The sequence below is a fragment of the Suncus etruscus genome, chromosome 4 (genome assembly GCF_024139225.1).
Source record: "Suncus etruscus isolate mSunEtr1 chromosome 4, mSunEtr1.pri.cur, whole genome shotgun sequence".
Taxonomy (NCBI): domain Eukaryota; kingdom Metazoa; phylum Chordata; class Mammalia; order Eulipotyphla; family Soricidae; genus Suncus; species Suncus etruscus.
Window position 1 is genome coordinate 59,232,676 of NC_064851.1, and position 16,728 is coordinate 59,249,403.

A 16,728-nucleotide genomic window follows, 5' to 3' on the forward strand; every position below is an offset into this window, starting at 1 on the left:
TTCAACCTTTGATTTTATAAATCAATCTCTGATGCTATAAATACACTAAAAATAATTTTAAATCTCCACTACATTAAAAGAAAATAAGTGGGTGTATCACTGATCTACGACCAGTTTTCTGAGTCCACTAAGAGGATTCTCATAAGAGGATGTGACTCCTCCCACAGAATCAAGGCACACACACACAAAAACAAGATCACACGTTTCGGGGGATTTGTGTTGGCTCACAAATGTGATTTTGATTTGTGATATCAAAAACCTCAAAAGAAGAGCCAAAGAAAATAGTACAGGGTTTTGCCAGTAGATGTGGTCTAAACCCCCCCACTCCAAGATAAGATAGCCCAAGATAATAACTCCTTCATATAGCATTGCTAGAAGACCAGATACAATTAAATACATCAAGTACAACTTTCATTTTAGCAATATACATTCAATAATACCTTAAGATAGGAAAGAGATAGGGGGCATTGGTGGTGGGAATGTTGCACTGGTGAACGGACTGAAACCCAACTACAAACATGTTTATAATCATGGTGCTTAAATAAAGATAACTTTTTAAAAAAGAAAGAATTTTGTGAAGAAAAAAATTGTTACAAAGTAAATAGTGGAGAGACACACTGGTGAAAGGGTGTGGTACTACATTGTCTAAACAAAGCACTGTCCTCAATAGTACTGTGACTCACAATGCTTCACTTAAAAATAATAAATCTCTCTCTCTCTCTCTCTCTCTCTCTCTCTCTCTCTCTCTCTCTCTCTCTCTCTCTATCTCTCTCTCTCTCACACACACACACACACACACACACACACACACACACACCTCTTTTATGTCATTTACTGAAAGGTGATAATGAAAAATGGGCAAACTTACTGGATTCAAACAGGCTCCATATAGCTTTACAATATTAGGATGGTTCACGCGGGATAACTGCCGAAGCTGTAACAAATGAAGGTAAGTTTGAAAAAACTCGCTTCCAAGGAACAGATTTACAGTAGTATTAAAACCTTTGCTTTCTAGCAAGCATTAGTTTGATCACTGACAATCATACTTTACTGATAGGCTCTTTAGTCTTAAGTGTCTGACCAGAACAGTACAAAATCTTTGCCTTATAGTCTCATACTTTATTAGGGTGACAGACATGTCAGCAACTCAATACAGCAATGGGCAAAAATGCTAGAGCAGGATATATGAATAGCACATAATAAATACAAAGAAAAATAACTTTGCTAGCAAAACTTAGGACCATACCAGATGTTATCCAAGCCTAAAGAAGCTTGAATATTGCCTTCAACACTTGCATAGTAATGGCTGAAGAGTCGACTTATTCTCTGCCATGTCCTGACACTTAAAAGATATATACTTTTTCTCAACACTGGCAAAGGAAGTATTATCATTTCTATTTTAAGATGAGAATCAGGTAACTAGCTAAGAGTGGTGCAGACAGGGTTTGAGTTTTGGCCTATTTGACTTAACTAAAACTGAATACTTCGTACATGTTTGCACTCTGACCTACTCTCCATTTCCCATCTCCTGAATTTAGTAATTCTGACCTAAGCCATTTTTCTATGATAAATAGAAATATTCTAATAATAACCTTTTCCCTAACTACTGGTTTCTCTACTTCTAGCTTTAGTTGTTCCCGATACAATGATTCAGACTGAGGTCAGTGAGGGAGCTGTAGTTTCTCTTGTCCCACACTGCAAATGTCTATTACTGTAACCCCTAGAATGGTTCCTTGCTTTCTCAACCTACTCCTCTTTTCTGCCTTTTCCCAGCCATCTTCTTTTTCTTATCTTTTCTATTACTTACATTGTATTGCCAGTTCATATTAAATTATTTAAGGTAAACTTTTTATTACATATTACCAGAAAGCTTTAACTCTGTACTCTCAACTTTGGAAATCTTTCCAATTGAAGAATATCTGTATTATATTAATGTATTACATTTGTATATATCATTTTATTATTAAACATTTAGCACTAAACTTCAGAGAGCAGCTTCCTGCTCCCTCCCCGAACCTCACTAACATAGCAGGAAATTTTTTCAAAGCATAAACTCAAAAATATGAAGAGAATATGAAATGAGAAAAGTACATTACAAATTTTAAGCAAATACCTAACAAAACAGACTGAAAAAAGCTAAATCCTAAAATAAAATTATTCAAATAATAGAGCAACCTGGTTATCTTACAGAAGCTCCAAGAAACTGGGAAATAGCACATAAAGTGGTAGAATCTGTGCGAGGAAGCTAAAAAAGACTAAGTATGTTAAAAATTATATCCATAGGTAGAATGTTACAAGAACTGCATCTTCAATGATCTGATACCACTGGCAAATAAAACCAAATCAAGGATAAACAAATGGAACTACATAAAATCAAACTTTGCATGGCAAAACAAACACAGACAAAAACTAAAAGACAGCTAATGGAATGGGAAAAAACATTCTTATTCAATGCTTCAGATAAAGGCTTAATATCCAGACCATATCAATTATTAACAAAAATCAACAAAAACAAATTAGAAAATCCTATCACTCTTATGGGCAGAGGAAAACACAGACTGCCATCAGGCACAAGAAAAGTGCCTCACTTATCAAGACAACAATAAGATATCATCTCACTCCAGTGAGAATGGCACATATCAAAAATAGTAGGTACAATCTGAGCCTGTGGGGGTGTGGTGAAAATAAAACTCACCCACTGCTGATGGGAATGTTGTCTGGTTTAACCTCTGTGGAAAACAGTCTGGAGAGACCTCAGTAAACTTAGAATTGAGTTTCCATATAACCCAACACTTCGACTTTTGAGTATTCATCCCTATACCTTAATAACACTCATTCAAAAGGATATATATACACCCTATTTATTCACTGCTACAGTGAGTACAATAGTTAAGGCATGGAATCAACATAGATATCCAAGAATAGGTGAATAGATTAAGATATGGTGTATACACACAATGTTTCTATACAGTTGCAAGGAACAATAAAATGATGCAATTTGCTAAAACCTGGTTGGAATTGGAAGATACTAAATTGAGTAAATTAAGCCAGAAGAAGAAAGACAAATACAAGATAATCTCACTTATCTATGGTATATAAAATAATTGTATAAGGAAACGTAATGAAGTAAAGGGTGATGCCTAGATCCCACATGACCCCTGAGCCTAGGGAGGAAAAGAACGGATGAAAATAAATTAAGGCAGGATGAAAGACTATGAGAAAAGCAATGGAGAGGGTGTGTGGTCTTGGCTTAAGTATATTGAGGATATGGGAAAGTGGCATAGCTATTTATTCAAAGCACAAACTCAACAACATTGAAAACAAGAGATCTAAGCTAAAATCCAAATTTTAATGTGCGGGCCAAGATGGCAGACAGTGAGGAGGTGGAGGTGACTGGTCAGTGATGAAGGGTATGTGATGAAGTATAGAAACATTGGTAATGTGAGTTGACACTGGTGGTTGGGTTGGTATTGAAATATTATACCTAAAACCCAACTACCAATAGCTTTGTAAAAACATAGCTTTTTAATTAAATAAAAATTAAAAATAAAGCTCAAAGGTCCCTTCCCTGACTGATTTCAAATAGTTCAATAACTATGTCTTTTTCATTCCAAAGCTTAGAAGCTGCTTGTATAAAGAACATAGTCCCAGGACTTGAATACAACTAGGGTACAGATATAACTATACCAGCTACCACTTAAGTTGTACAAGATACAATTAAGGAATCAGCTCAAAGTATTTATCTCTAGGAAACAAAAATTTGAGAGGTATAAAATGCTGAAGGTTTTTAGCAAGACTTATATAGGAAAATTTATTGGCTATTTAAATTACATGCGTGATTGTGTGATAAACTTGGTGTTTTTCCTTTATGAATTATGATCTTTTAGTTCTTTTATACCTAGCATGTAGGACATGTTTTTAGATATTTTTGAAATTACTTTTATAAACTATATTTTAATAGTATATGACCTTATTGAAAACATACTAAAAAATCATAAATAAGGCAAGATGGAGATCAGACTACTAGGATATATACTATTAGAGATGACCTTTTTGGTTTGTTTGTTTTTTGGGCCATACCCAATCGTGCTCAGGCTCAGAAATATGCTCAGAAATCACTCCTGGCTTGGGGGATCATATAGGATGCTGGGGGATTCGAACCGTGTTCTCTCCTACATTAGCATGTGCAAGGCAAATGCCCTACCGCCTGTGCCACTGCTTTGGCCCCCGAGAGATCATCTTTTTTGTGGCATCAAAACATCTCAATTGATCCAACAAAACAGAACTAAGCTATTTCTCAATACTACATTTTTTAATTTTTTGTTTGTTTTTGGGTTACACCCGGCAGCACTCAGGGGTTACCTCTGGCTCTACGCTCAGAAATCGCTCCTGGCAGGCTCGAGGGACCATATAGGATGCTGGGATTGAACCACCATCCTTCTTCATGCAAGGCAAACACCCAGCCTCCATGCTATCTTTCTGGCCCCCATACTACATATTTTTAAAGAATATATATATTCTTATATATATAATATATAATTATATTATATATAATGTATAAAATATTCTTATATATAAGAATATATATAATATATTTTGAAATTATGTTAAAATCACAGATATAAATTAAGAATATGTACTAAAGGAGTCTTCTACTCATTAGGCAGTGAGGCAATATGTGATTAAGATGTTTTGATTTAATAAAATATTGTGACCTACTACACAAACCAGTGCAAAGGTATTTAGGAATAAACAAAAATCTAGTGATTACTGAATTCTTCATCAAATTAGTAACTAGTGAAATATGTCATGCTAAAAGAGAAAAAAATAAAATGATTTTTCCTTAAAATAATCTTAGTTAGAACCTGAAAATATGGCTGAGTGGTAGAGCATATGCCCTGTATGTGTGACCCTGGTGCCACTCCATACTGTCAAGTAACAAGTAACTCCTGGCTCACCTAAGAGCCAGACCACATGATCAAGTGGGCAGGCAATACAACAAAAGGAACGAAAGGAAAAAACATAGTAGCTAAATAAAATGTACAGGGCACACATCCCGTTTTCTCCTAAACAGAGTACACACATTCTGCTTTCTTCTAAACAGAGAACACATCCTTCTTTGCCCTAAACACACAGATCTGATACCCTACATTGCTCTAATCTGGTATATATCTTACTCCCACCAAAAATAAATCAGGTTTATTCCCCCCAAGAAGCTCGTGGTTGGTTTTGAATGGTAAACTCCCTATTTGCCCGGGATTAGACATCACCAGCTTCATCTAAAATTGTCACTTAAAAGTTTTAAGTCAGAAACCGAAGGATAAAATTTCTCTGTAATTTCAGATACTGTGAGAGATATAATTTCTTTCCTATTTTAAACTTTAAATTTTATGCCTTAAAATAGATCTGAATCACTATAAAGAAGATGGCATTTAAATTCATAAATGAATTTCTTTTTTTCATAAATGAATTTAAGTTAAGTTTCATTCACCTTAATTTTTAATCAGAATTAGTGTGAATGAAAACTATTCCTCTATCAATACTTTTGGTTCAACAAAATTGTTGGAATTCAAGTACAAAATGACAATCAAGACCACCCACCCTCCATTCAGTACTCAACTCAAAGGATCTTAGATGAGGACTACACAACAGAATGACATCTCAACTTACCTCTACAATAAAAGCCTTCCTCTCAGATTCACTTTCTATTTGTTTAATTGCAACATCTTTTGCTCTCCACTTAGCTTTGCAAACAACTCCAAAGGCTCCTCTTCCAACAACCTATGTTAAAAACATAAAAAAAAAAAAAAAAAGGTCAGAAACAAATATATTCAGCCCAATATCTTAGTCAAACTAAAAGTCATTTTTTTTTTGTTTTGTTTTTGGGCCACACCCGGTGATGCTCAGGGATCACTCCTGGCTCTGCGCTCAGAAATCACTCCTGGTTTGGGGGATCATACCAGACGCCAGGGATCAAACCCAGATCCATCCTGGGTCAGCTACAAGCAAGGCAAATGCCCTACTGTTATGCTATTGCTCTGGCCCCCAATCTGAAAGTCTAAAAAAAAAAAATTACTATTTGCATCTTCACTTGCCCCTGAGGAAGTAAACATTTTCATTAGAACAAGGAGATAAAAGGGACTGGGCGGTGGCGCTAAAGGTAAGGTGCCTGCCTTGCCTGCGCTAGCCTTGGACGGACTGCGGTTCGATCCCCCGGTGTCCCATATGGTCCCCCAAGCCAGGAGCAACTTCTGAGTGCATAGCCAGGAGTAACCCCTGAGCGTTACTGGGTGTGGCCCAAACCAAAAAAAAAAAAAAAAAAAAAAAGAACAAGGAGATAAAAATTGGTCTGGAGATATAGTGGTAAGAAGGTTGGCCCTGACTGAGGCCAACCCAGGTTTCAATCCCATATATGGTCCCCAAAACTCCATTAAGAGTGATCACTGTGCAGTCAGGAGTAAGTCCTGAGAATAGCCAGGTCTGGTAGCCCCAAAACTGTATAGAGATAACAAAATGTACTTCTCTATCTTAGAAAATAAGGCTGCTAGCCACTTGCCTTGCACATGGTCAATCTGGGTTTAATCTCCAGCACTCTATATGATCCGAGCCCACCAGGAGTGATCCCTGAGTACAGAGCCAAGAGTAATTAATCCCTGAGCACCACATGTGGCCCCAAAATAAAAACAAAGACAATTTGTGGTTTAAGACACCAAAATTTCTCTCTTTTAAAAAAAAACTTTTATTTTATTGAAACCATTGTGATCTATAAAGTCCTTCTCATTGTTGAATTTCAGATATACATGAGTCAGGCCATTCCCACTACCAGTGTCAACCTCCCTCCACCAAAAAAAAAAACCCAGCGCGCATCCTATTCAACCACACTTTGTCCACTGATCCGCCAGTATAGCAGACCCATTTAAGTTTAGATTGTTAAAGTTGTGGTCTCTTGATTTTATTGGCATTGACTCTGGCTTGGATATTTAGTTCTGTCCTTATATTTTTTCTACCAATGCTTCTGAGACCAGTTTTTTCCTTCTTAGTTTTATAGAAATATGCAGAAATATGTGGTAAAACAAAGTAATTCATAAGACATCAAATTTTCTTAAATGGAACAACAACGAAAAGCAAAGACTTCTAGAAAAATAAAGAAACTCAAAATAGGCAAGATGAATTTGAAAAGTGAGATGAAGATTTGGAAAAACAAATAAGAGAAATCTCTAATAAACATATAAAGCTATCATATTTATAAAATTAAAATATTTTTGAATGGAGCAGTTGTTCCCAAAACTTATTTGGCCTTACTCCTTGCTCAGTGCTCCTGTGGAAATCTACTTTCTCTAAGCAAACAAATAGAAAGTACCCTCTATTGGTACCTTACAATACTACTGCCTCCCTGGGTCATTCTAGTTACACAGGGTGGGTAGGAGGCAGAGGTGAAATATAAATATAGAGAGGTATCACCCATTTTTGGAAACACTGGGATTAAAGTATATATAGGAGAAAATGCAGTTTTAAAATGTGTCCCAAAGAGACTAAAGAGATAGTATAGGATATACTTGCCCTACATGCACCTACCTAGTTTGAACCTAACACTACATATAGTCACCGGAACACCTCATAATTGTGAGCCAACCCCCACTCCCCAGCGTGTCTCACAAATACTTTGGTTTCTCAATACATGTTAGTGGTGTTAACCCAAGCCTCAGAACTGAGAATGGAGATTATCAAAAGGACAAAGAAGAGAGCCAATGAACTCTGGTGAAGGGAAATTGACACTTGGTGGGGAGTATGGTATGGTAACATACTTTGAAGAAATGTGAAACTGTACCCCTGAAGAATAGTCTAATGAAAATTGCCTCCAAAAAAGTGACATTTACAATATATTTTATTAGGGCTGGAGAGGTAGTACTAGAGGTAAGGCGTCAGTCAGCCTTGCAAGCACTAGCCTAGGACGGCATTGCCGTATTTAAAAAGTAACCTACTGCTATGTAGCAAAAAAAAAAAAAAAAAAAAAAAAAAATCACATGAGCATATGCTATTGGAAAATTTGCACTAGGAGATTTGCCTAAGAATTGTTGCAGTTGTTTTAATAAGCAGTATTTGTTAAGAGTAATAAAAAGATGTATAATAAAACAAGATTTTACTCAAATTAATTTGGGCTATAGACTAGAAAGAATAAAAACACAGATCAGAGGGGCCAGAGTAATAGTATGATACATAGGGTGCTTGCTGCACAAGCAGCAGATGTGGGTTTGATCCCTGGCATCCCATATGGTTCCCTTAGCACCGCCAGGAGTAATTCCTAAGCACAGAATCAGAAGTAACCCCTGAACAGGAATATTATTCTTCTAAGAATAGATGAACCTCAAACACATTGTGCTAAGTGAAAGAAGAGACTATATATTATATGATTCGTTTATATTACATGTCCATATAAAGCAAATCTGCAGTGACAAGGTAGATTAGTGGTTGCCTGAGTCTTAGATGTATACTGGGACCAACTATAAACAGGAAGGAGTGATGAAAATATTTTAAAAAACTGGATTCCAGTGACAGATGTACAGTTGGGTAAGGGTGTGCTTTATATGTAAAATATATCTCTCATTGAGGTTTTCTTAAAATAAAATTATTAAAAAGTTAAAGACTCACCATGTTGTTACTGCAGAAGCTAACTAAAAAGTACCATTAGGTCCACTATTCTCATACAATAGTGTTTTTACATTTGAAATTGCCATAATATAAAAATTACAAAACAAAGATTAGATTTTGATATTTGTTAAAATTAAAACAGGTAGGGCCAGAGCAAATATATAATTAGTAGGGTGCTTGCCTTCCACATGGCCAACATAGGTTTAATCATTGGCACAACCTCCACATCCCTCTGGCCAGAAGTGATCTCTTGAGCACAAAGCCAGGAGTAAGCTCTGAGAACCACCAGATGTGGCCCAAAAATCAACTTTCAAAAAAGCCACTGTAAAGGACTTTAAGAATATATTATCTGATCCAATCTTTCCAACTTTTAGTATTTTCTATCAATTATTTCTCCTTAAGTTAAGAATCTACCTCCATGGGGCCAGAGCAGTGGCTCAGCAGTAGGATGTTTGCTTTGCACACAGCTGACTTAGGACTGACCATGGTTCGATGCCCCCAGCATCTCATATGGTCCCGAAGCCAGGAGTGACTTCTGAGCACATAGCCAGGAGTAATCCCTGAGCATCGCCGGGTATGGAATATAAACAAAAAAACAATCAAAAGAAAAAGGACTCTACCTCCTTGAACAACTTAATTTATAATTAATCATAATTAAGTGCTTCACTTAAACTCATTTCTACAACCTAAAAGATCAGTACTAAACGCTATCCTCATCAAGGTTTAAAGAAGTAAAATAACTTGCTAAAGGCAGGTCAAGACTATGCACTGTCAAGTGTGGTTTAATGTCAGGCTGCCTACCACAAAATTTTAATGGTCTGATTTGTACACATACAAATCCTTGTTATACGTAAGATAGTAATTATGTCTTCCCTTGGAAGATAAGTTTTACTTTAGACATACTTACATATAAAAATTTCTGAGCAAAAAAAACCTCTTCTATAAACACTGGCTACAAGTAGGATGACCAAATAATTTATAACCTTCACTCTGTAGACTAAAAAGTAGGGGCTAATAATAACTACTAGGTCAGCTATAATAATATATAATAACTTATATTATAACATCAGAATATATCATAATATAATAATAAGTACTAGGATTAGCTATAAACTGGGACATATGGCCACTTTAATCATAGGCCAAATTCTACTTCATACTTGGAGCAAAACAGTATAAGCACGTCTCAAGTTGCTTAATTTACAAAGCCACCCAATTGGTTAACATTCACATGTTTTCCTCCTCCATTCTAAATTAAGTAAACTGAGTCACATGGTTATAACTTGACCAAGATCACATGGTCAGTAAATAGAGGAGATCTGAAACCTAGAGTAAGTAACAATACACCTCATTTATCTCCTATCATTGATTCTCAAAAAAAACTAGAAGCTGTTAGTCAAAAGTAGGCTAATAGTTCTTTTGTTTGTTTGTTTTTTGTTTTGTCTTTGGGCCACAAAGACAGCAGCATTCCAGTTACTCCTGGCTCTAGGCTCAGAAATCGCTCTTGGCAGGCTTAGGGGACCATATGGGATGCTGGGATTCGAACCACATTCATTCCTATTGCAAGGTAAATACCTTATCTCCATGCTATCTTTCTGAGCCCCTCAAGACTAATAATTCTAATAGTTAATTTCTTTTGCTGACTTTGTTTTTACCTTGCTTAATCTGGGTACTCAGAGCCCTCCTGCTATTTAAACTCTTGCTTTCCTTTTTTTTTTTTTCCCTTTGGTTTTTGGGTCATTCCTGGCAGCACTCAGGAGTTACTCCTGACTCTATGCTCAGAAATCGTTCCTGGCAGGCTCGGGGGACCATATGGGATGCTGGGATTCGAACCACTGACCTTCTGCATGCAAGGCAAACACCCTTCTTCCATGCTATCTTTCTGGCCCCCCTTGCTTCTTTTTATACCTCCCAGGGAGGAAAGAAATCATAATCAGTCATACACTTACTTTATTACTTTAAGGAACAGGGCACTAACGAAAACAAGCTCACTGAGACACTAAAACCCAACAGCCTTTAAACTTGAGTATAGATTCTGCCTAAATTTTAGGTCTCAGTGCTGGGCAACTTAATGTTTTTGAGCTTGTTTCCTCAGCAGTATAAGGGAGGTATTTTTTACATTCTTGGTGAATTATTTTTATGTGTTTATAGGTCAAAACCACACATTTCCTTAAATACAATAGGTGGTCAGAGTTAGGAATGAATAAGTGAAGGATATGTGCTATTTATTTTCACAAAACCAACCAACCAACAAAACAAAACAACAACCATGATGAACAGCAAATAAGCCCTAAAACAAATTGAACTTTATGGCTATGAAAGAGCATCAGCCTACCTATAAATGTTAATATTATATTAATATTACTATTACATGATTATTAAGTAATTTGTTTTCAACCATGTATTCACATGTACATAAATGTAACAGGTACTTAGCAGTTGTTCTTTTTTGCTTTTCTATCTTTAGGAAAATCCATATAGTGATTCCAAACATCTCTATCTGTGGATCATGCATGCATCACAACAAAACCTGTAGATGCATGTGATTTAACAATGATGCACAAGTGCCACCTAGTGATGAAATGATAGTTGGCTGACTTAAAACACGGGGGAGAAAAAAATGGGCAGGTGAGAACACAATAAACCTTTCTTATGCTTGAGAAAGCAAGTTTTGTTGAATATTCTAAAATATGAAACAGGCACATTTGTGTAAAATGGGAGTTTGGGGCCTACCAAAAGGCCATATATTTTATAAGCATGATACAGTAAGAGATCCTTTAAATAAAATCCAAGATGCCTCAGGTTACATGTATAAACACATAGATAAGTGCTATAAATTCAAAGAAATAAGACAATAGAGACAGTATTTAGAAGGATAAAGTCTGTGTGAATTCCCAGATGTTAGAAGAAAAGTACAATAGGTAAGGTGCTTGCCTTGCTTACAGCTGACTGGGTTCAATCCCTGGCAACCCATATGGTCCTGAGCCTGCTAGAAATGATCACTGAGCAGAGAGCCAGGAGTAAGCCTGGAGCATCACCAAGTGTAGGTCCAAAAACTAAAGAAAAAAAGAGTTCCCGCTTTTTCAAATGGTATAAATGTAGAGCTTTTTGGGGTACAAAAATTTCTTTTTTCATGAAATTAAAGTGAGGTAGAAATTTGGGATAAAGAGCACTACTTGAACAAACTTATATATAAGCTGGAGAGCCAAAGATTAGAGTCCTAAAGACTCCCTCCCTGGCAGGCTAGGGTTAAGAATTTAAGAGCAGAGGGGCCAGAGTGATAGTACAATGGCCACTCGTTAGGGTAGTTAGAATTGCAAGTGGCCAACCCAGGTTTGATCTGCAGCATCCTGTATAGTCTCCTGAGCACAGCTGATTGTGACCCAAAAATAAAAACTAAAAAAAAAAATTTGAGAGCAGAAAGGACTCTTTCCTGAGAAACCTATGGAAACAACCTCATAAGATACACTTTACTAACATAAGGAGCTATGAATTAGTACAAATAGTGGTAACAGAGGTATAGGCCCTATGCATATATAAAATATATATACATATGTATATACACACACACATATATGCCCTAAGTAAATTTCCACAGCTTCAACAGACAATTATAAAACACTTAAGAAACAAATTAAATAATATATACCTTACCAACAAAGGGCGCTATAAATCAGTACAAATAGTGGCAACAGAGAAAATAGGGAGGCCGGGCCCGGAGAGATAGCACAGCAGCGTTTGCCTTGCAAGCAGCCGAACCAGGACCAAAGGTGGTTGGTTTGAATCCTGGTGTCCCCTTTGGTCCCCCGTGCCTGCCAGGAGCTATATCTGAGCAGACAGCCAGGAGTAACCCCTGAGCACCGCCGGGTGTGGCCCAAAAACCAAAAAAAAAAAAAAAAAAAAAAAAAGAAAAAGAAAAAGAAAATAGGGAGGCCATATGCAGATTTCCATAGCACCAAGAAAAAAAAAGATAAAATACTTAAGAGAAAAAAAAATAATGAATTAAACATTTTAAAGTAAGGACTGTGGTATATTACCTATGTTGATGCTCAAATACAGGGAGCTAACAGAGTTCAGCTTAGTTACAGAGGATCAATGATATCAGAAGGGGTAGGGTTAGTCAGAAGCAGAGGGAAAAAAAAGATATCCTGATTACAAGGCATAAAAAACTGAAGCTTGTACTGATAGTACAATGAAGTCTACTTTTTTTTTTTTTTTTTTTGGTTTTTGAGCCGCACCTGGTGACGCTCAGGGTTAGTTACTCCTGGCTATGCGCTCAGAAATCACTCCGGCTCGGGGGATCATATGGGATGCTGGGGATCAAAACCAGGTCCATTCTGGGTCAGCTGCGTGCAAGGCAAATGGCCTACCACTGCTCTATCACTTCGGCCTCTGAAGTCTACTTTTTTTATACTTTAAAAGAACACTTTTAAGGGATGAAGTGGTGGTGCAAGCCGTAAGGCGTCTGGCCTTGGCTATGCTAGCCTAGGAAGGACCACGGTTAGATCCCCCACCATTCCATATGATCCCCCAAGCCAGGAGCAATTTCTGAGTGCATAGCAAGGAGTAATCCCTGAGTGTCACTGGATGTGGGCCCCCCCCAAAAAAAAAAAAAAAAAAAAGAATACTTCTCAAATACCTATTTAGCTACTGTTTGGGATACTAGAGATGTAGCAATAAAGAAGACAAAAGCCCTGGTTAACATAAAAACTACTTTCTAGTGAAAGGGAAAGGAGGGAAGAGATAAGATAATCAAGACCAAAAGATAATAAAAAAAACAACAAAACAAAAACCCACCACCTGCAGGGTTAGGGATATGACTCAGCAGTAGAGTTCATGCCTTGTTTGTAACCATGGGTTCAATCCCCACCACCATAACACATAACAGTCACATGAAAAACAAAAAGAAGAGATGACACAGATTCTGGCACAAACTCCAGGATATATTAAGAAGGCCAAGTGAGAAAGTTACCAACTTAATATACAACAAAGGAAGCAACTAAAAAAGAATCTAATACAAAGGACACCAGAATCGATACCCAATCTACAACAAGCTAATACACAAAGGAGACCTCTTACACTAGCAGTCCATGGGGGCAAAGCGGGAAGGCATGGGCTGCATGCTAGGAACAGGAGTGAAGAGAAGACAACACTGGTGATAGGAATGGCACTAATTCCTTGTCACTATGTACCTTAACTATTACTGTGAAAGACTTGTAATTCACTTAGATCACAGTATTTAAAAAGAAAAGAAAAGAAAAGAGAAGAAAAGAAAAGAAAAGAAAAGAAAAGAAAAGAAAAGAAAAGAAAAGAAAAGAAAAGAAAAGAAAAGAAAAGAAAAGGAATCTAACATAGGGTCAAAAAGACAGTACAGCTGGTAAGGCATTTACTTTGCACATGGCTGACCTGGGTTATATCCCAGGCATCCCATATGGTCCCCCAGCCAGCCAAGACTGATTTCCTGAATGCAGAGCAGGACTGATAGCACAGTGGCTATGGGATGCACACAGCTGACTTGCCATCCCATTGGTCCCCGAAGCCTGCCAGTACTGATTTCTAAGCACAGAGCCAGGAGTAACCAGAATGAGCCCAGGTATGGCACAAAAACAAAAAGAAAACAAAAATAATACTTATCTCTAAGTCTATATATTCTGTTTTAAACAGAAAAGCAATATACATTTATAAAGGATACAGCATTTAAGAAAATGCTACATATATTAAGAGAAGGCATGTACTTGTGTGTTTGTGTGTATATACACATATTTCTCCTCTTTAATTTTAAACAAGATAATCCTGCAAGGCCTCACTCAGAAAGGTGACATTTCAGTGACCTAGAGAAATGCTTGAAGTGTTCGTGTGGGCAGTACATAGTGGGAGAATAAAAAAATAGTGGAAGGCTGGAAACATACATACAGACTGGGTTTTGAGTGGTAACTTGCACCGTAAAGAGTTTAGATTTCAGTGTAAGTACAGTCAAAAGGTATGAGATACTAGCATAAAAGTGTGATGTGCTTTACATTAAAAATTCTAAAAGGAGCCAAAGTAATAGCACAGTGGTAGGGCATTTGCCTTGCAAGCTGCTGACCCGGGACAGATCTGGGTTCTATCCCCAACATCCCATATGGTCCCCAAGCCTGCCAGGAGTGATTTCTGAATGCAGAGTGAGGAGTAACAGCTGAGTACTGCCAGGTATGGCCCAAAAACAAAAACAAACAAAATCTAAAAAAAAAAAAAAAACAAAAACAATTCTAGTTCTCATGTGAAAAATGAATTGTAGGGAAACAATAGAGTATATAGAAAACCCAAGTCATAAAGCAAGAGAGAAAATAGTGGTGAGGACACAGTTGATAGCTGGATAAACAAATGACCATATCTAATATACATTTAGAGTTAGAAGAGTTTGCGATGATCTATATGTAGTCATGCGATGTGAGATGAAGAAGAGATATGAATCAAAGACTCACATATTGGACAATAGCATGAGATTTAAAAAATGGAGCAGGCAATTAAAAAAATAGAGATTTGGATAATACAGCCATTAAGGGCCTTTCTTTGCATGCAAATGACTTGGTTACCCTGGGCACCACCAGGGTCACTCCTGAGCACAGAGACAGAAATAGCCTGGAGCACTGCTTAAGTGACCCAACGTCCTCCCCCCCATAAATAATAAAAAATTCTATTTCATTTACAGTTTATAATGCTTAACAGATATCTAAGTGCATAAATTATTATTTTTAGTGAAAACAAGAGGCAGGCAAAACCAGGCAGGTGATAAAAACCAAAATGAGTAGGGATCGCACAGAAAGGTAGCAAGCAAATCAGAAGAGTCATGAGAAGTCAAAAGAAGACTTCAAGGGGGCAAGGGGGCCGGCAAGATAGCATGGAGGTAAGGCATTTGCCTTTCATGCAGAAGGACGGTGGTTCGAATCCAGGTGTCCCACAGGTCCCCGGTGCCTGCCAGGGGCAATTTCTGAGCATAGAGCCATGGAGTAACCCGAGTGCTGCTGGGTGTGACCCCACCAAAACAAAAGAAAACAAACAAACAAAAAATAAAAAAGAGAAGACTTCAAGAATAAAGCAGGAGTGTAGCAATGTTTGAACAAGATCTTTGAATGATTCTTAATGTTTAAGAATGACAGTATTAATTTATAGCAAAGACACAGTAAATAGTAAGATGGTAATTTCAGATAAGCCTAATCTTTTGTTTTGTTTTTTTGTTTTGTTTTGGGCCACACCTGTTTGATGCTCAGGGGTTACTCAGAAATCGCCCCTGGCTTGGGGGGACCATATGGGATGCCAGGCATTGAACCGCGGTCCTTTCTTGGCTAGTGCTTGTAAGGCAGACACCTTACCTCTAGCGCCACCTCTCAGGCCCCAGATAAGCCTAATCTTAAGAATAGTTTCTTGGGCCCGGAGAGATAGCACAGCGTGTTTGCCTTGCAAGCAGCCAATCCAGGACCAAAGGTGGTTGGTTCAAATCCCGGTGTCCCATATGGTCCCCCGTGCCTGCCAGGAGCTATTTCTGAGCAGACAGCCAGGAGTAACCCCTGAGCCCCGCCGGGTGTGGCCCAAAAAACCAAAAAAAAAAAAAAAAAAAAAAAGAATAGTTTCTTAAAACTGTGAGTGGCAATAGCAAAATGTTTGAGTGTAAATCAACCAAAAATAAATACAAAATCAAATATGTGATAAATTTAAGGTGGTTTTCTTGGGCATCAATTGTCTGAATGCAATTCTCTGGCAAAAGAAGTCATAGTAGAAAAAGTTTAAGAAGCTCTGCCTCAAACCATAAAGCCTTCCTCTGTGACTGGAGCTGGTGAAAGCTTTACGGAGCACCATCTAGGGCAGTGCTTCTCAATTATTTTCTGTCATGCGGCCCTCGGAAGAAGAAAACATTTTTTGCACCCCCCCACGCGACTGTAAATAGTATCTTTATTAAAAAGAAAACTTTAACCTGCAAATATATATATATATATAAAATAATTTGAGCTGATTTATTAATCAGAGGTGATGTCTGGATTAATGGCTACAATGAGCACATTTTGCAATGCATAGCTTTTCTAAGCGGGGTTTGAAGCAGGA

At 37.4% G+C, this 16,728-nt stretch overlaps 1 protein-coding gene across 4 annotated transcripts in view; it reads right to left on the minus strand.

The window, feature by feature from the left end:
- MAP3K7 (mitogen-activated protein kinase kinase kinase 7) overlaps positions 1 to 16,728 on the minus strand; it is a 71,538-nt gene that overhangs the window by 50,245 nt on the left and 4,565 nt on the right. For all 4 annotated transcript variants that reach the window (XM_049772214.1, XM_049772215.1, XM_049772211.1 and 1 more), the window contains exons 2-3: positions 5,671 to 5,781; positions 869 to 934 (exon numbers count right to left, since the gene is read on the minus strand). In XM_049772214.1, the coding sequence (XP_049628171.1) occupies positions 869 to 934; positions 5,671 to 5,781 (177 nt within the window). The remainder of the gene's footprint in view (positions 1 to 868; positions 935 to 5,670; positions 5,782 to 16,728) is intronic.